This window comes from Amphiura filiformis, chromosome 1, assembly GCF_039555335.1.
Source record: "Amphiura filiformis chromosome 1, Afil_fr2py, whole genome shotgun sequence".
In the NCBI taxonomy this organism is placed as follows: Eukaryota; Metazoa; Echinodermata; class Ophiuroidea; order Amphilepidida; family Amphiuridae; genus Amphiura; species Amphiura filiformis.
In genome coordinates, this window is record NC_092628.1 from 70,570,511 (window position 1) to 70,597,453 (window position 26,943).

The 26,943-nt window shown below is 36.8% G+C and overlaps 1 protein-coding gene and 2 pseudogenes across 1 annotated transcript; 2 read left to right on the forward strand and 1 right to left on the reverse strand.

The window, feature by feature from the left end:
* Positions 1 to 26,879, reverse strand: LOC140152388 (uncharacterized). The gene is made up of 21 exons (XM_072174696.1): positions 26,760 to 26,879; positions 23,927 to 24,037; positions 23,144 to 23,302; positions 22,341 to 22,494; positions 20,322 to 20,507; positions 19,642 to 19,799; positions 16,876 to 16,952; positions 13,623 to 13,829; positions 12,755 to 12,953; positions 12,029 to 12,216; positions 11,277 to 11,389; positions 10,599 to 10,788; positions 10,160 to 10,240; positions 8,633 to 8,725; positions 7,416 to 7,523; positions 6,511 to 6,663; positions 6,012 to 6,137; positions 4,779 to 4,959; positions 4,097 to 4,201; positions 3,672 to 3,762; positions 1 to 1,875 (listed from the first exon to the last, which is right to left on the reverse strand). The coding sequence occupies exons 2-21, from the start codon at positions 23,958 to 23,960 to the stop codon at positions 1,716 to 1,718; spliced, it is 2,763 nt and encodes a 920-aa protein (XP_072030797.1). The 5' UTR covers positions 23,961 to 24,037; positions 26,760 to 26,879; the 3' UTR covers positions 1 to 1,715.
* Positions 15,271 to 16,762, forward strand: LOC140168427 (putative amidohydrolase YtcJ; annotated as a pseudogene).
* LOC140168438 (uncharacterized) lies at positions 17,663 to 19,274 on the forward strand (annotated as a pseudogene).
* Positions 26,880 to 26,943: the final 64 nt, after the last annotated feature.

Sequence of the window (26,943 nt, forward strand, 5' to 3'; positions counted from 1 at the left end):
TATAGGTTTAAAATAATTTAATTATTTTTGCACATAAATAGAATGTTTACAAAATAACACAGCATCTCTATATTTACATTGATCATGATCTTTGTATGAAAATATGAAATAGAACCATGAATTATAAAGTCAATGTATAAAGTACATTGGTAATAGAATCCAATCTATTCTAATTTCCAGGTGATTATATGAATTGTAAAAGAGAATTATTCACTTTTAATTAAATAACACTGGCAAGGCAATTGCTTATTTACCTGCCATGAGGTATTTGTAGAATGCAGTGTCCCCATTACATAAAGCACGGTCAATCAACTTTCTTAAGTAGCGGTGACTGACATGTTTGGACCTGCGGGCCATATTGGTAATTTCAGACAGTTTGATGGCCCACATATTATAACTAACTTTTATTACAGTTTGTCCACTCTGAAGTACGAAGTGACAACGCGTGCGTATACAGCGCGTTAACAGTGGGTAGTAATGCGTCTCTGCTGCAGGTATGCGTGCCTTCAAAGTCGGCACAATGTGTGCGTCCGCGTCTGTACTTCAGAGTAGACTGACTGTATATTCATTATGCTATTTTTGTAGGAAAAGGTTTCATGGGACACACTTGACATCGTCGAAGGCCACATACGGCTTGTGGGTCACAGACTGGTCACCCCCTGGTCTAAATATGGATGGATTGTTGTGCCTCTATTACAAGACATCAGCATTTAACTGCATAAAGCAATATGGACGGATGGCTTAAGCACTTAACGGTATATGGGAAAATGGACGGAATAAAGCATTGCAATAAAGCACTTGCCAAAACCAATATGAACAGATTGCAGTGCCTTCAAATTTGCCAGTAAGATGCTCAAATCAGTTTGTCTTGTGGACAGAATAGCCTTCTTGTTGTTAAATCTATAATATGGAAGCATAAGTTGTATTTGAACACAGATGCCATCAGCTGTACACGATCTGATTGTGATCATATTTCAAAATACAGCACAAACTCACAACCTTTGATACTTAATGAAAATACTAACCAATCATGAGTGAGTTGGCATGGTTGGATTCACTACCGGGTTATGCACACACAGGTGTTCGTCACACAGTATACGTGGACAATTGTCATGTTGTTGGCAGCCGTGTTCAATCAAATGAAATTTCTACTGTAGTCTACATTGGCATAACTATATCCTCTCACTTTAGAATAAGCAAAAATTGTCAAGCACACATCAAAGAGGGTAAATGTTGGCCTCCTTTGTACACATTTTATATGTATAATATGTGACACAACCTGATCCAATTAGACCAAAGTTGGCAACAATGAAATTGTGATATAGGCAAAATTGAGGAGCAACAAACAAAATCAACATTTAAAGTTCATAAATTTGCAACCAAGTGTGCCATGAGCTTAGGGATTTCAACATCAGTAAGCTTAGGTACTGAGCAAGTTTGAAACTAATTTTACATCATATTTCCTAATTTGGCCTGAGTGGATCAGATCGTGTCACATCAATTTTCATTTGATCCTAGTCCTACATGCGTTTTTTGTTGAAATTCAGGTATAAACTGGTTACAATCACAAGTTAGAGTTCATGCTTTCCTGTCAAGTAGTGATTATATCACCTCCAAACAATTCACTGGGATTGCTTTTCCATAGAGGTGATCTTTAATACTGAGAATTCAGGCTGTGGTGTTATCAGACAGCTCTCTATATGAATTGAGTTCCTTTAACTTGGGAATTCTTCTATAGGGTTTAGACTTGATGGACCTCCATCAAAACTGAATCCATCAAATGAAACCTGATGTCCCATGTCATCCTCACCAGCAGACTCCATATCATATCTTAAGTTACCTTCTATACGGCGCATCTGACGGTTCTGGACACGTCTGAAAAAAAAAAATGAAAAAAAAAAAACATTTGGAATGATGGGTAATAAATTTGCAACTAAACATATAAGTTCTATACCAAGTGATTTTTTTTTTTATTTCTCTCTACTTCTTTTTTTAAAAGCATATAGACCATTCCTATAATTTGCACCTTCCTGCTGTTGATGTGGTGAACATTGTCATCACATCCTGTATCATGTTCTAAAAAACAACAAGTGCGAGGTCAAGAAGGGTATCACATGATTATAAAATAATGAAATAATCACACGATACCCTTCTTAACCTTGCTTTCATTGTTTTATAGTATGTGATATCAATGTTCAATCCATAAATTATAGGAATGGTCTAAGACTAGAATGAATTATGATCTGTGCATGACCAAGACTATGTGGATTGTCAAAATTGACTCTTTCTTTCACACCTTTATTTTACATTTGTAGCTTGACATGAAACCAACATAATTATCGAAGGTTGAGCGCCAGAAAGCCTCAACTCACAATGACCTGCTCCCACAAAATGAACATTAATTCGCCAGGCCACAATAAAAGATTATACAGTCCATTAAATATGACAAAAATCAATAAAAAACGAATCTGAAGAAAATGTTAATTTTTGAAGACCAAAGCAAGGAGGCATCCTAACATGTTTGGTATGAAGTTCATCATTATCATCATCAGTTGGCTGCGGAGCAGGGGACTGCACGCTTTCTTCCAACTATTGCGATCTTGGGCAAGCGAAACAATTTTGTTTGGCTGCAACCAGGAGGTGCTGGACATAAAGTTAAGTACAGTGTGCGCAGCCGTCCCATAGGATTTCAATTCTGAAATACCTCAGAAAGTTATTTTGTAAACTTAATGCTCATTTTGTGAGACTTGGTCATAGTGAGTTAAGGCTTTCTGGCTCTCAGCCCTCAATATTAACAATGCTAAATTATGTATAGTTTTATATATATTATTCCAGGTTAAGGGCTGGGGTATGAGCGTTTGGACAGTATTTATTTTGGGACATTAGAGCACATCAGACATATCAATTGCATTCTGAATACGAAGAATGTCATTCTGATATCAAATAATTTTGGTTTTTGAAATTCGCAATTTAATACACATTTTATGGCAAATCATTAAAATTGATATTTTGATATTTAACAGTACTGAAGTAAACTTTATAAATCTGATGATTTATACTTAGCGATATATGTAGGTGGGATGAAATGCCGACGATCAATTGAAAATTTTGACCTTTCGTATTGAAGATATGGATTTTTTTTCCCAAAACACCAAAAAAAATTAGGTCTTTTTGGGAAAAAATCTGTATCTTCAATATGAAAGGTCAAAATTTTCAATTGACCGTCGGCTTTTCCTCCCTGCTACATACACTTTAAGAATATATCATTAGATTTATATAATTTACCTCGAGGACTGTTATATATCAAAAATTTGAAAAATATCAAATTTTTATAATTTGTCATAAAATTTGTATTATATTGTGATTTTCAAAAATGAAAATTATTTGATATCAGAAAGACATGCTTCGTATTCAGAATGCAATCGATAGGTCTGAGGTGCTCTCATGTCCCACAAAAAAATACTGTCGAAACATAATAAACGCTCATTTTAGATCCCTTAAATTTCTCAAATCATGCTATACATCACTGGTAGTGCATGTGCAGACATGAGCTGTACTAGATATAGAGCTCCTCAAATGATAATAACAAAATTAAAGGTTACTCCAAATGAATTTGGAAAGAATAGTACAAGTCATTTAATCAATCATTATTAATGTTCACCACTACTCACCTGGCTATGTTTTTAGCTAAATCTCGTAGCTTTGATGCAGTCACAATATCCTCCTTCTCATCCTTGGTAACAAATTCAGTTGTTGTACTCACTGAAAAAATATTCAAAGTCCAATAAAATGGTGAAGATGGTGTCGGAAACAGGGACTTTTCAAATAACAAACAACAAGGAAAACTCCGGAAACAGAAATGGTATTAGAAGGTCCCTCATCAAGTTCTAATGGGGGAATTTTTCAGCTGAAAGTGCCATTATATATTGTGAAATATGATTATCAACTTTTGCAGCTTCACTTGTGGTAATGTTCACACATTTATATGTATTTGAACTCTTTGCATACAATTTCCTACCTATAATAAAAAATCTAGAACTTCATGTGAATTTCATGTGATCCTGTTGACTACTTTGTGTTTGTGTTTAACACTTACCAGAAACACTGGTGGTTGGACGCAATCGTGTCTCTTCTACCGACTCAGCCATTTCCTCTCTGAGGAGAGGAGCAACTTGATGCAGCATTAGATAGCTAGCAATCTCTGAATACTATAGAGTTAAGGGAAAAGAATATATTGGTGCACCTAGCATGGTCTCAACACATTCTTTCACTAGCATGAACTTGTAAACACTTTCCATGGAGTTAGTATAAATGGGTGACCCTTTCTTAGCTAGTTTTAGGCATCCCTACTGGGTTTGCCTGGCTTTGTCCAAATGTTATGAATATTTGTATGAAAATGGTGACCTTTTCGTAGCTAGTTGCATGAAAGTAGTAACTCTTTAAAGCTAATCATATGAAAGTGGTGACAATTTCTTAGCTATTCATAATTAAATGAAATCTGTGACCCTGTTCCATGCTATATAAATGGAACTCTTTCAATATGAAATTGGTAACTTTCTCAAGCTCTACATATTACTGACACCTTTTTAAATTATCAGTTTGACATTGCTGACCCCTTTTCAGCCATCTTGTTGAAATTGATAAGCCTTTCCTGAAGTGCTTAAAAATCTTGAAAATCAACCCATCATACACTTTTGTACAGGATAATGAGCACGATTTCCTATATAAAATCAGGAAATTTCCTGAAAATTAGCATCTCTGGCAAATCATAAGGATACGGGATAAGCGTACAACAGACACTTTGCCCTCCACATTGTATTGTGCCTCAGCTTGACCAACAAATAAGCTTCTGAGTTCCTCATTGGCCAATGGAGCCAGAGCCTCCACACCTTCTGCAAACTCCTTGACTGTCATCATACCCATTTCTTTAACAGGTCGCTGGAGCAGCTTGCTTTCAGTCTAAGACATAGCCAGGAAACAAAAACACATAAATGTACTGATTAATTACAACCTGTTAGTATGGTCCTCTCATTTATTACCTACTATATCACTTGAGCATTTATTATGGAAATTTCCAACTCAATGAATTAAAAACTGCAAATGTTTTAGTATTTTTCATGACATTATAAAATGATTTCAAATCACAATAAACACAAACTACAGTCAGTCTACTCTGAAGTACAAAGTACAGATGCCATACATCAAAAGAGATTTATTCCACAAGTTAATGAAGAATGCGGCTGGAAATTTGATTAATTATGGGTTCATTACTCAGAAAATCACAATTGCAAATGAGAAACATGTAAAAATTACTTACGCAATTAGCGAAGCAGGCTGACGATATAGGAAATGGAAATTGCTATTAGGCAAAACTAAAATTACACGGTTCGTAAATAATATGAGGCCACATATCATATCATCTACCGTACTAAATATATTATTGCCTTTAAGGTGCTGAGTGGATAAATGAACATTGAGGCAAAATATGCAAATGAGCTCATTAATATTCAAATATGTGATGCGATCAAGCAAAATGAGTCTGATGTCGATCAAAATCAAAATTTAGTTTTCACATTATATGAGCCATTCGTAGAGCTTTATTTTGAAAAAAATTCCATCATAATTAGACTTATGGTTCCAGAGATATGCCCATTTTAGGTTTGCTCAGAACAATAAAATACAAAAGAAATTGAATACTATTATTGAATATCTCAAAATCAATATTCCTGACATCCGACTCATTTAGCTTGATTGCATCACATATATGCAAATAACATGACACATAACTCTACAGCACATGAGGTCAGCATATCCTATCAGCATAGCAAGTTTGAAGTTGATTGGTTATGGTGTTTAAGATGCAGAGTGGATTAATGATTAGCAAACCAGCAAACGAGTGAAACAGTACAAAAACCAGATAGTCAACCAACCACCTGCACCATAACATAAGCCCGCCACATTGTGGGTGCAAAAAGATGTAAATAAAGTACAAAATTAAATGAAATACTTACATCTTGAAACCGTGGTTCTCTGAATTTCAGAATAATGTACATAAAATACTGGTAGACCAAGTACTTTGATATCTTGTTCTCACTGAATGATGTGTAGCCAAGGTGTAGCTGGTCTATGTCATCCTCCTTTAAATTCAATACACACAAAAAATGTATTAAAATGATATTGTTGCATGTGTTATGATTAAATGATCCACTCTGAGTGAGAGCAGACATACAACTATATTTTTAGTCAAAATTTCTTAGTTTAAGTAGTGACCATATCTTGGGAATCATCATACCATACCATACCAATTTCAATGGTATTTTTAGCATATTGCTACTATTTCTCAAGATATTTAACATAAAAATTATATAGGGTTTGATTAAGAACAAACTCATCTTGGTTGAATGTCATATTTGATCTTGTCTGACAATTACTTTCCCTTGCAACACACCAACAGCTTTTCCCTACAAGTTATTTATTCATTGTTCATGTTACTAATCATTATATCCTTACATTTAAGAATGAGTAGATATTTGAAGCAAATGCTTTGAAGTCATCCACATGTCTCCAGTCAACTCTGTCAATCAGATCACCTATTAGAAGCAAATAGCGGAAGGTACATGCATCCAGGTTGCCAACAAGAATGTGGGTGAAGATCTCTATTTCCTGTGGAGGGTGGGGTAAAATATATCATGTGGGGTAGAATATTTAGTAAGTCTGAGGAAAATAAACATTTTAAAGTGATGTTTAATACAATATGAAAGAGTAAATCAATGTCATAATTTCATTTCCTATTATTTGCATATCATCCATTATGGTTATAGCATGCCATTGAATGTCAATGTCTTGCAAATTTTTGCACCTTTCTCAAGATGATGCATCCAGACAAGAGTGGCAATATTTCATCCACTTCAAAGGTTAACAAACTTTTGCCAACAGAATATCAGTTGGCCTGACAATGCATCCACGATAGGAAGTTGAATATCGCCACTAATAAAAAGTCCTGTAAATCAGGTTATAATCTCAAATTCATATTCATGACAATAACTAATTTTTTTCCTAAATAAAACTCATTTTAGTTATTAAAATAACATTTATCTGAATTAGAATGTGCCAGTATTCACTACAATAAAATATTGGACCTGCCTTTTATCTATCACATGGTAGAGGATGGTAAAACAAAAATTCCTATAGTTTATTCTCTAAGTTCAAAGCATTATTTTGGAAATAAATCTAGTATTCGAAAGTGAGTTAAAAAATAATTTCCAGTATCCCAACTTGATTAAATTCTACAATTAACATCATAAAGATATGCCTGTGCAAGATTTGTGTCAGTTAAATCAGCTGATAAGCCATATCAGCAGTTGGCCTGTATCCTTCTTTACGCCATTTAGTGGTACAATAAAACTCTATCTTACCCTGGAAGCTGAAGCATTGTCAATAACAGCAGTGATAAAATCATGCATACATAAGAACATGACATCTTTCAACAGGTATCTGTCTTGCAGGAATAGATACAGCTCATCCTATGGAGACAATAAATAACAAGAGAGCAATTTGAAATGTAATAGCAAAATTTTATTCATAAAATTGAAATTTTGCATTATTGTTGAAATCAATTGTTTCATGCATTTATTTTTTATTTTCACTTTTAGAATGGTTTTTTTTTCCTTCTTTGAATGCAAAAAAACATAAAGTTCATCCACAGAAATGGAAAACCTGTGTATTTATTCATATGTTAATGTGAATATTGCTTGGCATATGACATGTTGAACATGTTGCCAGACAACATTACAATATAGATGGAAACGTATAGCCACAAAATATGTATAATGTTAAAATATGGGTTTATAATGGTGTGCAGTCTTATGCCGCCTCATGGTGGGGTGCATGTTAGCAGTTTTGTATAGGCTGTAGGGTGTTAGTGAACCAAGTCAAAAGCTTAAAGTAGCTGATATGGAACAAAGAAGAGTTCAGATACACTATTTGGTATTACAGAGGACTTGTGGAACTGATTCAGAAGAAAGTTCCTTTCCTGAAAGTGAGACTAAGAAACAATTACTGAAAACATGATCTTTGGAACTAACATCCAAACAAAATCAGAGGTGGCAAGGTTGGAAATCAAAAATTTCCATTTCAAGATGTCCTATCAATATTTTAACTTCCTGGGGTTGGCACCGTCATAACATTTTTGAGTAGGATCGTTTTCATTAAGTAAATTGTTTAACTTAAAAAATGAGGGTTAATCATGTCTGTAGGTCATAAGGATAAAAATTAGCAAAGTTATATGAGCAAATTTTGTCTGTCTGAATTACCCCAAATTTTGAACCATCAGTGTCACTGACTTCTTATGTCTTTAAGTTGGGCATACTTTTTCTCCATGAAGGGTCATATTACAAAAATGCCTGATATTATTGCATGAAATATTACTATCACTACATCATATTACAGGTGTCAAAGATTAAGATATATATTTGCCCATGGTGGTAGTTCCAGTTTTGAGGAATAAAATTTTCTTCATTTTCTTATTGGTATAAGACAGGGTTTGCAGCCACAAATACTGTAATGAAATGAACCCTCATTATGTCAAAATGTGGTCATCTCTACCTGGGGTTTTCAAGCAATATATACTCACCCGTATAGAGTGTGGTGTTTGATCTTCAGGGATATGTTCATCCAGCCATAACACATGAGCATAAAATTGATAGATAAGTGATAAAGCATGTTTCTGAAAACAAACAAACAATGTCATGATTTCAATTATTACAACTTATTCTAGATGCATAAAAACCAACCACATCCATAGAAACCAACCAATTAGGAACCATGATGCATTTCATACTTCCATGCTGCTTGCTGCAGCTTGAGCCGTGTGATGTATCAGCCAATGACAAGCCTTGATTGTGCCTGTTTGTCTGCAATAAGCGTGCACCACACCCTCAGTCTTTATTATTCTTTATTATATCACTCATACATAAATTCTAGACAGTTCATTGGTTGATTACCATTTATCATTTTTACCATCACCCTCTCCGTGTAATAGTTTTTACCATCATAGTGCTGCGCCGCACAGTGTCATCATCCCTTTATCTTCGTGTCAAAAATTGCCGTGATAGTACGGCGAATCCTCTCGTTTTTCAACGCATGGCGATTTTGTTCGAGATAGGCCGAGCGACTCAGGCTAAGCATACCATTTACACGATATGAGATGCCACAGAGCCTGCCGCAGAGTTTCTATTCTACGATTTGCGCATGATCAGTACACCATATGGTGTTGCCATTACAAGAAAATTTGATTTGTTGTCAGGTAAAACCCAGGTTTTGTTTCCAATACATTAACTCGAAATGCAATACACTAATTAGCGGGGATGCTGTTTGCTGTGGATATATTTTACTGCATTTTATCCGTAACAATTTTGAAATCGTTCATCAAAATTGTGATATATTCAACTGTTTGAGAATTACAATTTTATAAAGGAACATGTGTAAGATCCAGGTGCTGTATCTATACTACAATGTACATGATCGACACACTATGCAACATTCTTTATCTGCGTCAATAATAGAATATTGATTTCAATCGAATTGAATACATCTCTCCATTTTGAGTTTGTACTCCACCACTGAGCGATCTAGCGATCGATTTCTAGCCAATCAGATACATGTAGGACTCCTTTTCTTGCGCTCGTGAAATACCAATCGCCTGTCGTCACCAACGGAGTATTAAGTTTATATTTATAATACTGGGTGTCGACACTGTGCGCCGTAGTGCGCCTGCGCCATCAGGCCGTGCGCTGACTCTCAGACTCGCCAATTTAGTTATGGGGTGGACAGCAAATTGTGAACTATGTCACGGCAAAACATAGTGTTATATTGATGAAAAATGAATTCCCTATAATGAGTAATAGAATTTATGTACGAGTGATATAAAACAAATATTAACTGTCTTAAATTCGTGTAATGGTCCAAATATAATCACTCGGTGAAAGATGTATTGTTCCATTCTACGAGCCGTTCTGGCTCATGGAATGGAACAATCCATCTTTCACCTTGTGATTATATTTCGACCATCACACTCATAAACAGTTAATATTTGCATAATATTCATTGGTTACCTATCATCATCAGTTTGATATAACTCAATATGTTAAAATTGTCTTACCATCTCTAGTGGTCTAGGTATAGCTCTTGTTACTGTGCTCCTCTGTTTGTAGTCATCCCATAGCAACTGGAAGGAGTTTGTCTAATTTATGAACAAAATATTAACATCAGATAATCATATTATTACATTTTTCCATTCCAAGGGGTATCATCACAGATCCTGGGGATAAATTAGTCCAAAATTAACACATTTTTGGCCTGTTTATTATTAATACTGCAAATTTTCAAGCGCTTCAAGCATATTTCTCCAATTAAAGTCATTGTGAAATTTCAGCTGGTAAACCAGTGAAAGCTACTGGCAAAGGTGCTGACATCTGCTACTAAAAAAGAAAAGAACTGCATGCAATCTGCACAGAGACAACATACGATGGTACTGGTTTGAATTATCACATGCAATCCATCCAATTAATAAAACACAATTATAATGGCCAATTTCTTACTGTTAACTGGTTGTCTTCTCCTCCTTTAGGCTGATTTGTTCCCTTTTCAGATGGAGAACTTCTGCCTTCAGATGTAATGACATCAACACCTTGCTGGTGTTTCCCAGATGGCTTTCCCCTAGAAGACCCCTTGGATGTGTCAGATACACCAGACCTTCTAGACTTGCCTGGAGGATGGGGTTTCAGCAAACTGTAATGAAAGTTTGCAACAGAATTGATTCAATTATTGCAAATTCCCTTGGATTAGAGAATGGGTATCAGATGCCACTGTCAATTAGATTATCATGCTGCTATGTGAAGCTTCAGTTTTGAAGTTTTTGAAATAAATTTGAATGACAATTGAATACACTAAAACATCTTCTGCTCTCTATTTCTTATATTTTCATAATGTGATCTTCCTTTGTATTTTTGGAAAAGCTCTGATAATTGTTGTCCAGATTACCAATCTTGCATTTACAAAACTAATCAAATAAATATTCTAAACAAATCACATACTTTTAAAATTCAACCAATGTTGATGCAGGGTTGTGATTACATAACTTGAATTTCCTGTTACTCATAACTTCTTTTTAAAAACTTGCCCAAGTGATTATGGGTGTGACTTGACCAATATACTTTGATTGTAGACAGACATATAATAGTACTACTGTACCTGTCAGATAGGTTGAGCATACTTACTCTCTCTTCTCTAATGGAATCCTGACCTTAGGCCTGGATAACTTGATGTGTGTACAGTGATGTGGTAGTGTTATCACCTTCTCAACACTGACTTTATGTGGACACAGGACAGTCTGTACATACAAGACACAAAGAAAAAAAAAGTTCTTGAAGAGGTTCATTAGGTTTGTAGAAACTCAAATAAAATATTTGATCGTGACAAAACCAATTTGTTTTACTGACCTGACAGTTTCGACCATCTTGGGCGATGGCCATCTTCAGAGTGATGTTTTATCGTACGTCACATGTGTGATCCATTTCTGGGTGCTGGTGCACCCTCTGTTGGTGTACAGAAGTTGGATAAAACATCACTCTGAAGATGGCCATTGCCCAAGATGGTCGAAATTGTCAGGTCAGTAAAACAAATTGGTTTTGTCAAGATAAAATATTTTATTTGACAAAGAAAAAGGGTATACAAACATAACTAAGCAATACCAGGTGTTACTTTTTATCTTCTAATGAATGTGTGTTGTCAGAAAATCAATTATATGTTATGTTGAATGTCTTGTGAAATATATTATTGGTTTTACGTCATCAAACATTAGTTAGAAGTTAAACATTACTGGAAATAGAATGGGAATATAGATTAAATAATGAAGACATATTGCATCCACTAAAAAGTATGTAGCAGCCCTTTGCGCTAGGGACAAGATTATTATTGAGGGTAGCTCAAGAATCAGTTACTGTGAACAATCATACAAGTAACAACTCACCTTTTCACCACAACTAGCACAAAACTTAGCATCTTTGAGCTCATGGTATGTCTTCTTTGAATTAGCTGATGTATATATCATGACACTGTATTTACTGAGTATCGTCTCATGGGGTACAAATGGATCCACCTCACTGCCCAATAGATCTGTATTCTCAAATGTTTCTCCAGCTACTGAGGTCTTGTTATCTGTAATATTCAAAAGATTCAAATTTATGAGAACATTTGTTAAATATTTCAGCTGTGTGAGTTGGATGGAAAGGCTTCCAGGATAAGAGTCATATTCCACTAGGCACATTTGTGTTTGTCTGTTGCCATTTGTGTCATTACATTCAAAAGAGAAGCTTATTAATTAGCTAATCATTTGAAATATGTGCTTACTACTGTTTTTGCTTTTAAAGGGGCATGGTCCAATCTTTTCATGTTCTGTTTTCTACCTTGCATTGAGTGATTCCATTAAAACAATGTTTTTGAATTCTGAGTTGTATTGCACCAGTGGTTCTGATATGAGAAGCATATTGGTTATCAAAAATTCACAATGTTTTTGTTTACACATTCCAAACTCAGGTGTTAAATATACTGGGTAATGAGCTGAGCTTTCTTCTGTTCTGATACCAAAATTTCAGTTTTGATGAAGAAAAATGGTGGATGAGGCTGTCGATTGGGTCACTCCCTTTAGTTGACTACACTTTTGACAATCCTGATGATATAGTGATAATATGTGTACCTTTACTAGGAGCTGGTGGTTTTGTTTTAGAAGAGATAGACGCACTTTGTCTGTTTTGTTTAGCGGGTTTACTGCCATTGCCTGGCTTCTCTAGCTCATCTAATTGTTGTTCTATGGCATCCTTATGGTTACGAATACAATCCAACTCAGTTGACAAGGCCTCAATGGTCTGTTGGAAACTCTCCTGGGCTGTGTTTAGCTGAAAAAATTATTTCAATCCTGGTATGTTAATCTAAAATGTGACAGGCTCAAACTCACAAGTACCGGGTAATAAAACATTCACTTGACATCACAACCAATAATGAGCTTAACTAAATATTTCTTTTAACTCCATTGTAACTAAATTTGACACTATAATCTATATATCTACCTTGAGTCACCGGCACTAGCTTTGAAGTTCAGCATATTCTGCATTAGCTTAGCGTTACTTGTATATACATACTTTACGTGCGCGATCAATGTGCTGCATATGTACATGCAAGAAACCATGCTAAGCCAACGCAGCACACGCTGAACTTCAAAGCTAGTGCCGGAGACTCGAGGTAGATATATAGACTATAGACTAGACATTCCTGACACTGAGACATTGATACAAGACAAGAAGCCATGGAAGGCCACTGTAGATCCAGGACACCACTCAACACACATAAGCAAATTAGCATGCAACTGTCACATAATGCAACTATTAAAGCCGTAATGTAAGATCTCTGTCAAATTTTAATTTTGAAGAAGTGATGCAAACTTGCCTGGCAACAAGTGCCAGTTTGTCAGATCTTCAATTCTTCCCTTATTATATTTCTGAGGTATGTTTCCTTTGTGATCCTTGAATGTATTTGTTTTTATTTTTTTATGTCCTGGTTTCACTTACATCCATGTCCATTTGTTCCAGCATAATCTCTTCTGCATCATAAGTCATCATTACTTTACCAGGTTGCGGCTCCTTCAGGACCTTCCCCTGTAGCTCTTGGCGGTGTTTTTCCAGGGAGGACTCAAACCCTTCAATGGTTTGATTTTGGACCATGAGAAGCTGCTTTTCTAACTTCTTGGCAGCTTCAAAATTTGTAAGTAAATGACTCTGTTGTAATTCAAAAGATGCAAGAAAAAATACTTTAGTATAATATATGGTCATGTAGGTACAATTTACATTACACTACCAAAAAAAGCCCAAACAGTCTTGAAATATACGAAAAAAATCAAAATAAAGGATGCATGCAGAAATATTCACAGTCTATAGTGCGAGGGCAAGGGGCAGACAATCGCTAAAGGCCAAAAAGGTGGGTGAAAAAAAAAACAGGTTTATTGTGCTTTTTCTTTTTTTTCTAAAAGGTCAAAAATTGCCCATTTTGAGGAAAACAAGCAAAAAAATAGGTTCATTATGCTTTCTTGGTCAAAAAAGTCCAAAATTTTGAAAAAGGTCCACTGAGGAATAAAATCCAATTTTGGGAGGAAAAGCCCACTTTTTCAAAATCAGTCCACCCCCAAAGTAAATCTTGGCTATGGCCCTGATCTTTTCCTCACATATTCTACTGATTTTGTCCAAATAATAACAAACCTGATGAATTGCTACAGTGATCTAGCAAAATTTGCACTATTGCTACACAAACTAACCTTTGTATTAGCTACAATGGGCTTTCTTCTCCTTGAACCAGCACTGAATTTGTCTTCATCCAACTTGAATAAAAATGCTACAATGGAGAATATATATAAATATTACTGTCAGTGAGGGGTACATGTGTAGCAGATGTCTGTACAAAATGGAGTCAGTACCGATTTTTGTTCTTTCTCTGTAACTATTGTATACATCCAACCGAGTTGATGGTCTAAATAGTGTAAATTATAGATTTTTATATTGTTATTTCTTATATGGATTAAAGACATTTAGGCATTGTAAAAATCAGCCATGCCAGACATAGACTAACTGACTGACTGAATGAATGAATGCATGTTCACCATATAGGCCTAACTAATATTCAGATACATTGGTAATTATAGGAGGCCATCACCATCAGAAAGAAGGCACCACAATGAACCAAGATAAGGGCCAATATAATCTGAGTCATATCTTTGACAACCTGTTGATGGTGTTATCGTCCGGCAACGCTGTTGCCAAGCAGCAATCAACAACAGCTCTTCAACAATCATCACATCAACAGTAGCATTGAGTCGCCGGCTTCAACCATGTGTATGGTACGAAGACAACAAAATGGCCGATACATACGCCGATACCAGTTTATACGTAAGTGACATCATCATGGATGTTAAAAATCTTCACACTGGTAAAGTTGAAGCTATCGCTATTACTAGTAGTATTATCGTAGATGTGGGCAGTATGGAGCGAGTATTTAGTCACAAGGGTCCTAAAACTGAGGTGATATTCCTTAATCAACAGACTCTCATGCCGGGATTTATTGAGCCACATCAACATGGTGTACTGACAGGTCTGATGCAATCTGTGTCTAGGCTTATAAACATAGGTGGTATTAACTACAGAACCTCACGCTGAGGTTCGCAAGGTGATGCTAAAGGCGATTCAGAACCTTATCGGTGACCCATCAGGCAAATGGATACTCTTCTTAGGCTGGGATCCTGAACTCATATCTGATCTTCCAACTTGCAGGGCTACGTTCTTGGATGAAAAATTCTCGACCAAAGTTGCAATCGGTGTTGTTGGACAAAGTACTCATGTGTCGTGGGTTAATAGCCTAGCTCTAAGCAAAGCTGGCATAACTAATAGCACACCTGACCCTGAGAGGGGAACTTATGTCAAAGATGAAGATGGCAATATAACAGGCCAGATGTATGAGGGTCCTGCCATTCTAGATGTCTTAGGTCATGCGCCAATGCCAGATGGACATGAAATAGTTGAATGTGTCCTGGCACGATGGAAATACTATGCATCTGTTGGATTCACTACGGTTACTGAATTGACATATGTGCCAAACAACGATTTCAATATAGTACTGGAGGCCATTGCTAGTCGCAAAGATTATCCAATCCGTCTTGGTTTATACCATCGCCAACAACCATGTAAAGACTGTTCTTCAGGTGAGACTAAGGTGACGCAACCACAAGGTGGAACAGAAGAAGGAAAAGTGCGAAACACTGAAACAGAAGAGAAATGCAAGGCTGAATCTATTGGCTACTTCAAGGACAAACTATGGGAATTTGGCATCAAATTTGCTGCCGATGGCTCCCCACAATCATTGTGGCACAGCTGCTGTGTGTGAGCTGTATCTGAACACACCCTAACCGAAGCCTTAGGGTTTCCACCATCTCCATGTTATGGCATGTTAAACTTCACCACTGCGGAAATAAATGATTCTGTCAGGAGGCTTTCTAAAGCAGCAAAGTAGGTTGCGATCCATTGCCATGGAGAAAGAGCGTGCGAGCAGGTTTTGAAGGCGTATGAGCAGGTTCTTGCTGAGGATCCAACCAACACCAATCGTCATCGTATGGAGCATGTGGGACTAATGACTGTGATCAGATTGCCCGTGCAGAAAATATCAACATTGCTCTTTCTTTCTTTGTTGATCATTTGCACTTTTATGGTAGTGTATATACAAGACTGACATATTTGGGGAAGACCAGGTGAATCGCTGGACGCCACTTTCAGAGGCTATGACGAGTGGAATTACTTGGACCATCCACCAGGACCACCCATCATTTCCAGTTGACACTAACCCTTCGCCAACATGAAGACTGCTATTACTCGCACCTGTCGCAACGACCCTAGCCATCCATACGGTCCTGAATACAGGGTGTCTATTCAAGGCTTACACCATTAATGCGGCATGGCAGCTCCATCTTGATGAACACCTCAGCACCATTACGGTGGGTAAGAAAGCCGACTTGGTGGTACTGTCTGAGAATCCATATCATAAAGATCCCTTTGATCTTGAGGATATCAATGTGGTGAAGACATTCCTCGAAGGTCATCGCAACACCCTGGCAAATGTGAAAGCTGTGGCACCAGGAATCAATGTCCTGCCACGTGCCACGGATGCCTAGCATTGTAATAAAACCAGAAGAATTCAACTCCGCTCTTCAGATCTGGTGAAAGAGGGATACTAAACTGACCTCATTTTCTGGTGTTTATTTGCACTATTGCTACACAAACTAACCTTTGTATTAGCTACAATGGGCTTTCTTCTCCTTGAACCAGCACTGAATTTGTCTTCATCCAACTTGAATAAAAATGCTACAATGGAGAATATATATAAATATTACTGTCAGTGAGGGGTACATGTGTAGCAGATGTCTGTACAAAATGGAGTCAGTACCGATTTTTGTTCTTTCTCTGTATCTATTGTATACATCCAACCGAGTTGATGGTCTAAATAGTGTAAATTATAGATTTTTATATTGTTATTTCCTTATATGGATTAAAGACATTTAGGCATTGTAAAAATCAGCCATGCCAGACATAGACTAACTGACTGACTGAATGAATGAATGCATGTTCACCATATAGGCCTAACTAATATTCAGATACATTGGTAATTATAGGAGGCCATCACCATCAGAAAGAAGGCACCACAATGAACCAAGATAAGGGCCAATATAATCTGAGTCATATCTTTGACAACCTGTTGATGGAGAAATCGTCCGGCAACTCTGTTGCCAAGCAGCAATCAACAACAGCTCTTCAACAATCATCACATCAACAGTAGCATTGAGTCGCCGGCTTCAACCATGTGTATGGTACGAAGACAACAAAATGGCCGATACATACGCCGATACCAGTTTATACGTAAGTGACATCATCATGGATGTTAAAAATCTTCACACTGGTAAAGTTGAAGCTATCGCTATTACTAGTAGTATTATCGTAGATGTGGGCAGTATGGGCCAGTATTTAGTCACAAGGGTCCTAAAACTGAGGTGATATTCCTTAATCAACAGACTCTCATGCCGGGATTTATTGAGCCACATCAACATGGTGTACTGACAGGTCTGATGCAATCTGTGTCTAGGCTTATAAACATAGGTGGTATTAACTACAGAACCTACGCTGAGGTTCGCAAGGTGATGCTAAAGGCGATTCAGAACCTTATCGGTGACCCATCAGGCAAATGGATACTCTTCTTAGGCTGGGATCCTGAACTCATATCTGATCTTCCAACTTGCAGGGCTACGTTCTTGGATGAAAAATTCTCGACCAAAGTTGCAATCGGTGTTGTTGGACAAAGTACTCATGTGTCGTGGGTTAATAGCCTAGCTCTAAGCAAAGCTGGCATAACTAATAGCACACCTGACCCTGAGAGGGGAACTTATGTCAAAGATGAAGATGGCAATATAACAGGCCAGATGTATGAGGGTCCTGCCATTCTAGATGTCTTAGGTCATGCGCCAATGCCAGATGGACATGAAATAGTTGAATGTGTCCTGGCACGATGGAAATACTATGCATCTGTTGGATTCACTACGGTTACTGAATTGACATATGTGCCAAACAACGATTTCAATATAGTACTGGAGGCCATTGCTAGTCGCAAAGATTATCCAATCCGTCTTGGTTTATACCATCGCCAACAACCATGTAAAGACTGTTCTTCAGGTGAGACTAAGGTGACGCAACCACAAGGTGGAACAGAAGAAGGAAAAGTGCGAAACACTGAAACAGAAGAGAAATGCAAGGCTGAATCTATTGGCTACTTCAAGGACAAACTATGGGAATTTGGCATCAAATTTGCTGCCGATGGCTCCCACAATCATTGTGGCACAGCTGCTGTGTGTGAGCTGTATCTGAACACACCCTAACCGAAGCCTTAGGGTTTCCACCATCTCCATGTTATGGCATGTTAAACTTCACCACTGCGGAAATAAATGATTCTGTCAGGAGGCTTTCTAAAGCAGCAAAGTAGGTTGCGATCCATTGCCATGGAGAAAGAGCGCAATGAGCAGGTTTTGAAGGCGATGAGCAGGTTCTTGCTGAGGATCCAACCAACACCAATCGTCATCGTATGGAGCATGTGGGACTAATGACTGTGATCAGATTGCCCGTGCAGAAAATATCAACATTGCTCTTTCTTTCTTTGTTGATCATTTGCACTTTTATGGTAGTGTATATACAAGACTGACATATTTGGGGAAGACCAGGTGAATCGCTGGACGCCACTTTCAGAGGCTATGACGAGTGGAATTACTTGGACCATCCACCAGGACCACCCATCATTTCCAGTTGACACTAACCCCTTCGCCAACATGAAGACTGCTATTACTCGCACCTGTCGCAACGACCCTAGCCATCCATACGGTCCTGAATACAGGGTGTCTATTCAAGGCTTACACCATTAATGCGGCATGGCAGCTCCATCTTGATGAACACCTCAGCACCATTACGGTGGGTAAGAAAGCCGACTTGGTGGTACTGTCTGAGAATCCATATCATAAAGATCCCTTTGATCTTGAGGATATCAATGTGGTGAAGACATTCCTCGAAGGTCATCGCAACACCCTGGCAAATGTGAAAGCCGTGGCACCAGGAATCAATGTCCTGCCACGTGCCACGGATGCCTAGCATTGTAATAAAACCAGAAGAATTCAACTCCGCTCTTCAGATCTGGTGAAAGAGGGATACTAAACTGACCTCATTTTCTGGTGTTTACAATTAGGCAGTTTGATTTTACCAATATCTTTAATTAAGAAGCAGTTCTTGTAATTTTAGAAAATAAATTAAATATCGCTCAGGTATTGAAAAAAAACCCAGTAGCATTGAGAATAATAACTGGTATAGTTATTGAAACGTCTGCACATAAGTGTGTTTAACCTGGACTTTTTTTATACGAAAGAATACACAAAATTGGTATTCATCTTTCATAAGCAGTGCCTGCATCACTCCTGCACTATGCATCAAGTTTGCAACATGCAGCCCCTCATTACTTTACCTTCTTCCAATGTGTCATATCCCTTTTTATAACCAGTCAAGAATTCTACTTCTTTCTCTAATTCTTGGATTCTCTTCTTCAGTGCCTTAATATGAGATTTCAGTTTGGACTGCTCATGCTCTGCATCCATTTTGAGGTCTTCAATTTCTTCTTTCAATCTGTGAAGATAAGTAAAAAAATTATATTTAGAAAGAATTGAGCCAGGTATACAAACTTGATATGGGGAACCAGACATTGAAAGATAAAAACTAATAATGCAGTATGCAGACCAGGAAAGTGTACTACCACTGCACAAGTAAAACTCCAAAACCACAGGGATAAGTTGACAAAATTTAATGAAAATACAAACCGACACTTTGAGCAGATAAACTGTCCTTCTTCTGGGAAAAACAACAAAAATATACAGGTAGCAAGCACCAAAAATTAATATAATTACAGCAAACAATTGAACTATAGTAGCAAGCAAAATATCATAACCACAGAGCAAAAAAGTAGCATCTCTACAGAACTGAAGAGAGCTAACTTAGTTAGTTAGTTTATTAACTTTATTGCACAATAAAAACCCGGATATCTGGTGCAAAAGGAAACCCGGCAGGCAAAAAGCCCAAAGAACTAGTGATCCTTGAATCACATGTCAAACTCAAAATACACATCAAAATATATTACACACATCTACTTACTGTTCTATATTTGCATCCCTGTCTTCAATCTGTTGTTGTCTATCAGTCAGGTTTTCTTCCAGGTCTTGTATAGCTGCCTTTTGCTTATCTACAACCATCATGGCATGATCATATTGACCTGTCTTGTCATGCAGACGCTTCTTCAAAACTGCTACGTCTTCTCGTAATTGGTCAGCTTCTTCATGTCTGTCAATATTCATAAAAGCAAACATATTTCAAAGAGGAACTAATGCATGGCTAGGCTTCAACATATAAACACCTAACATACAGTGGCTACCTTATCATGGTAAATGATAAGTGGCTTATCATGATAATAACCCTATTCAATGTAAACTTGTATACTTGTTGTTTCCCATGATCTTGATATGAAATAATACAGGCTTCAGTATTATGTGGAACTCCTAAAGATCTTGAATTGCTATCACTAAATCTAAATAAAACTATTTCATGATATGTAAAGTAAATATAATCGCAATCCTAACATGGACATTAAAATCAATATTGATAACAAACCAAGTAAATACTACTAAATTCGTAGGTATCCTAAGGGGGCTATCAATTTTTTTTTAAGGGGGTCCCAAATTTTCCAAAATTTTATGATCTCCACCACTGATACACCTTACCCCCTAAACCAGCTAAAATTGTATTGAAATCCGTCTTTTTGAATAAAATAAACACACTATCTGTGGTCATCTTGTGACTCCTACATTTTGGACATCAAAAATGTTATCATTTTTTTCCCCAAAAATGTATGACCCCCCTTCCGAAGAAATTCCAAGAAAATGATAGCTCCCTAATTGATGATAGAAATTCCACACCACTCATGTCTGTAACATTATCTCTAAATATAATGGCATCATCAGTAAATTTCTCCCTGTTGAGTCCTTACCGATCTTGTATTACTTTTTGGTTAATCTTCACTTAATAACTATTGTGCTATTATCTGGGCTGATAATAATAATTTGCACAGTGACGCTTTTCTCCTGTTGCAAAAAAAGCTTGTCAGACATCAACTAGAGTAGTAGATTTGATTTGTGTGACCCAAAGCATGACTTGAGTCACTATTTTTGCAACTTGTGACTTGACTTGCAACTTTCCAAATTGACTTGACTTACACAAAATTACTAGACTCGCACTCTACATTTAGCAGTGTCCTCATCCATCATCTTGCTTATAAACATTTTTCATAAAATAAATTGCTTTTTCCATTGTATATTTAATATATTTATATTTTGCTATTTCCATAGGATAAACAAAATTGATTCATTCATTGATACCTCTGCTAGTGAAATTGTCGCCACCTCATGATGCCTTTCTCTCGTCCTTGTTCAATCTTTTTTGACATAGGATATTATACATGCCCACTGGACATGTGTTCTTGTCTTTGTTTTAACTAATCTTTGTCATACTTATTATACTCCTGTTAGGCAAATAATACATTGTTCAGAAAGGCCTTCATTAAAGCTTTAATGTATGATTTCCTTCAAATTTTAAATTTGTTATGCAATATTCTATACTCAAAATGCTGAAATAACACTTGTAATAATTCAATAATTACCGGGAAGGGTTTCTGTCCATTTTGAGCTGAAATAACAAGGTAAAGTGCAAGAAACCCTACTGGTTATTTTGGCCGTTTAACATGCAGTTCTATGGGAGGACATAAAGTCACAATCTTGAATTATGACTTTATGTCGAACTTTGCTCTGATTCCATTTAGGTGCCAGTTGGGACGTAAACATTACTAATATGCAAAAAAATCAGGTTTGAAAAAAAATAACCAATTTCATAGGATCATACATTATCGCTTTAAAGGGTTGTTACATCAAATAATAATATTTGTAAAGTGACTTTTGGCTTCTTTTTATTGACATTCTGGTTGACTTTTTACCTGAAGTTTTATCTCTACACAGAGACAGTGTAGAAACGTTCCTTCCAAATACCAAATACAATCAAAACATTCATAATTAAACCCTTACTCTCCCCAAATTTAAACCCATTGTCTTAAGCAGTATTACCTACCTTTGTTTATAAACTTTCTGCACTAGTGTAAAGTAAGGGACTCTTTGGATAAATGTGGTCTCCTCAACTTTTCTTTCAGCTGGTATATTGGTTGCCACATTATAACTACTGTGAGTCTTACTCGTACTGGTATATTCCTTACTGTACACAGATTCTAATACAAACAGGAATAAAAAAAGAGAAAGATATATTTGGTTATTGGAACCTAGGATTGATTGCAGATATCAGAATTGGGGGTGGTCCCCCTTCTCTTTTTGAATTCCTCTGACAATTAAGATGTACAGGGACGACTCTTTTGTACAAAGGACCAAAAGCTTTATGTGACTGATTCCAAACCATGAGATGCTGTATATACACTATCAAGTCATGCAAATGCAGAAATGTCAACAAACAAACAACAAATTTAAGGTCATTGACCTTTAACCCTAATGAATGATGTTCAAGTGTGTGGACAGTACTCACAGATAAAACCTCATGCCTGGTCTAAAAAATACCTGCCAAGTTTCCTTACTATAGCTCACTTCTCTGTTGCTATGAGAGAAAATGAGTTGTTGAAAAACGACTGGTAAACAAGACTTGTAAAACAGTTTAAATAAATACCGAATTTTAACCCTTCTGTCTCAGTGTCTCCTCATGCATTAACTTAGTAAAAATGTGTTACTTTGCAATCAAGTCAGCTATAAAACATGGGGTTTGGACTGATAGAAAGAGACTCTTTTATTTTAATGATAATAACTCAATTTTGACAAAATATGGCTTCAGCCTGAGTAGACTGGATCAGGTCATATTTGATCTTGACTTACCAAAGAGTTCATCTCTGACAAGTTGAAGCACCTGATGATATACAGCTAAGTGTGGTAGTACCTCATCAAACACTTGGAATATAGCAGTGGCTCTATCTTCAGATAAACCTGCACTTTCCTTCTGTTGTATCTCCAGGAGACGAACTTTGAATGTAGTGGCTGTGAAATTTGTTGGAGTAAGTAAAGTTGGATTATTTATTCAAAGCGCTAGTCAGTAAATCAGCAAAATTCAATCATTGAAAATTTGTTTAGAGCTTTTAGCTGCCCAAGTTAAAGTTTTGGTTACTGGTTCCAGCCTGCTTTTGATTCTTTCAAAAACACATTTTTTTATTGGAGTAAAATCCTCGATTAGGGTTAGTTTGACAAATTTTCGACATCCTAGCTAAGGGTAATTTTTGAAAGTCAATTTACACGGATGCTTACAACTTTTATACATGAGTGCCCCCCCCGCCCGGCAGGTAACAATGGCGGCTACCTGTGCTGTAATTAATTGATTCTGAGAAAAGTAAGGCAAGGATATGTATTTGATCTCACTGATTTTATTAAAAGCATCTAGATACATAGGGCAGACTGGGGTTAATTGGAACAATTTACAAAAACATAACACTAACAGATTTTATTAAAGAAATAATAAATATACCGGTACCAGAATTTAAAGTGTATGTACATACATGTATATGTTACAAATGTAGCCTTTATAATTAGCTGTGGAAGAAAATCTTTGTTTCAACAAAACAAACCCTGCACTCCAAGTAACCCCATCTCCCCTTCCTTTGTACTTACCTGGAGAGCATGTATCTAGGACCTTGGTATCCATGGTGAAAACAGCCTTATCACAACAAACTCTTGAGTTCAAAGGTTAGTTAGCCTACAATATCAGGGACCGCCATGTATCTGAAATAAAAGATTGAATACTGCACATTATGTTTTGTGCAATTTTACAAAAGTAATATTTAACATTTTAGAAAAGAGGTTGCTGTCAATTAAGTTGTTCAGAATTTTTATTTTTATTTAAAATTGTAATATGTTTTAATAAACTAATATACTGTGCAAAACTCAATGCCTCAATCATGTATAGGCTGAAAAAAGGATGTCTCAAACCTGCTGAGCGCATTTGTTTTGCTGTGCGCATTTGTCTGTGAGAAATTCATTTGTTATTTTTTAATAAAATACCCAAAAATATCTGTAAAAATATGTTTTGAAAGAATTTGTTGGTAGGATTATGAATAGCACTTAAAATTATTTCCCAAATTATTTACTGAATTTTCATTATGTGTATAAGAACTTAAGTTTTGAAAGTTCCAAGCATTTCAATCTTTATATTTTGACAATTGATGTTCAAGTTGGGGAACAAAAAAAAAAAGTGGGGAAACCGCATTTCGCATTGGATTTAGAATCTTAACAAGCTTTGAGATACATTCATAACCTCATTAATGTACAATGTATGCGAAGCCTGTGATCCATTCAAAAGAAATTGGTTGCCTGACCACAGCCACGCAATAAGTGCGTGGTCATTAATAACTCACAATGACTCCTGGAACATGGTGTTTGTCACAGATGCATGCTACAATGACTTCTATAGAGACTGACCGATCAGGTCCTTATCTGAATCGGCCGATTGGCCGATCAATTATCTCTTTGATCTGCCGATTCGATCGCCGATTACCAGTTCCCCAATTGTAAACAATGGCTGCCATCACCGTGAGTAAATTTCACCCGTATGTTGAAAGGGTACTTGTACGCAAAGTATTACCATAATTATGTATGCTCTGAGCACAAAAAAACACACTCCCATATGCATTTAAAATACTGAATTTGACCATGATTATTATAAGCTCAATTCACCTTTTCCCCCTGATGTCCCAGTCCATCGAATCATTCGATCGCCCCATTTTAATATTGTGTTTACGTTCAAGTCAGTGTGAGTTTTGCACACGGCCCGTAGCTCTCTCCAATCTGACACGCATGCGTGTGTAACCCGGAAGTGTTGAGTTTTGCACACGGCCCGCACGCATGTGTGTAACCCGAAGTAAGAACTACAATTGTAATGTGCATGCGGGGAATTACCTGATTATCTCAGCTGCGTGCCTGAATCACGGTATGATTTTATATATGTTTATCGCCTACAAAGCTTGTTCTTTTGCTACATTTCGCTTGATTTAACTAGTCTAATTCAAAGAAATATACCAATAAATGAATACTTGTTAAGCTTCAACAATTACTTTCATGATATTGGGTGATCGGTGCATTACATCGGCGGATGAAGGAAAAATCGGCCAATGCAGATCACTACCGATAAGCTAATAATCGGCCCGATACGGAAGCTACCGATCTGATCGGTCAGTCTCTAGACTTCTATGTGTGCATGCATGTATGCGCTATGTGTTATGGCAATGCAGACACTCACGCGATGCTGTCGCACTTCTGTGATTGCTAGCTCTTGTTGTCGGCGCTAATGTCAAGTTCCCCTGGTCAATTTTTTGCAGGGTAGGTTAATAACAATAACTAAAACTGTTCATATTTAACAGCGTTTTATGGCATAAAATAACGTACAATTTGATTTTGATTTGTTCAAAATATCATCAGATACGACGGTAATACCGTGCCCTCAGAAAAATACCTCGGCCCAAAACAAAGCCCTCCAATTTCCCACAATGACCTCAATATACATGTAGATGGTGCACAGTTATTATTGTCTAAATCATGCCCTCAATTCGGGGCTCTATTCTATAATGTCAATGAACCCCCAATTCTTATTCAATGGGTGCATCTTGTAAAGAATTCACATAATTTGATTGGTTTTCTGGTGTATAATATCTCACAATAGTTGATAGTGATATTAGTCAGGCATGACGCTGCCACGCAACGGCGTGCACGCTTGTTGCTCCTCAATGATCATGCGATAATGCAATCGCGTAATACACATGCGAGAACTAAGAACGTGATTCGGCGGCTTAGATGTTCATGATGGTTTCGTTCATTTAAAACAACGGGGATGTCCTCACAAAAGTAACTTTATTTTTGTCTGAAAAAGGGCAGTTTTTCTCGCAAAAATTACATTAAAACTGAATAAGAATGAGAATAAAGATAGATTTTGTCTTTTGCCTATCAATATCATGTCATAATGGCTGGCCAAATTTTTATTATTTGGCCAGCCCATTATGACACGATATTGGATAGGCAAAAGACAAAATCCTATCTTTTATTCTCTAAATTTAATACACTACTCTGTGACAGTCTGAACCATTTCAGGATCAACCGTATGTGATACAACTACAAATCAGTGGTCACTCATTACCACTATGGTTTATTTTCCAGTCAGTCCAGTTGGGAAATCACTTTCTTACTTTTAAACTTGGCTTTCATGGAGAGGTACCCAACTCTAAGCTCTACATAAACATAATTTTCATTAACAGGTTTTGACGTTTTCTCAATGCAAAAAATAATATTACAAAACATGTACATACTGCACTGATTACTGTGAACCTAGTAAGTAAGCTTACGTTAGAATTGTATTTTTTAAGCTTACTGAAGTTACTCAGTCATTTTATCATTGACATTGTGTGCACAGCAGACTAGAGTCAATGATCAATGCATTGCTGCAGAAAATACAGACCTCTGATATCTTCTGCGGATCTCAAATCTGAGGATTTTCAGCGCATTTCTTGAAGTAAATACAGCTGATACTGCGATGGGTTTTTCTTTTAGCTTCACGTTGCCAAGCAGTGCACCTGTCACGACCTGACCTGTCAAGATAATTGATTGATTGGCACCTGCTGCAACCGCTGCAATTTTTGCAA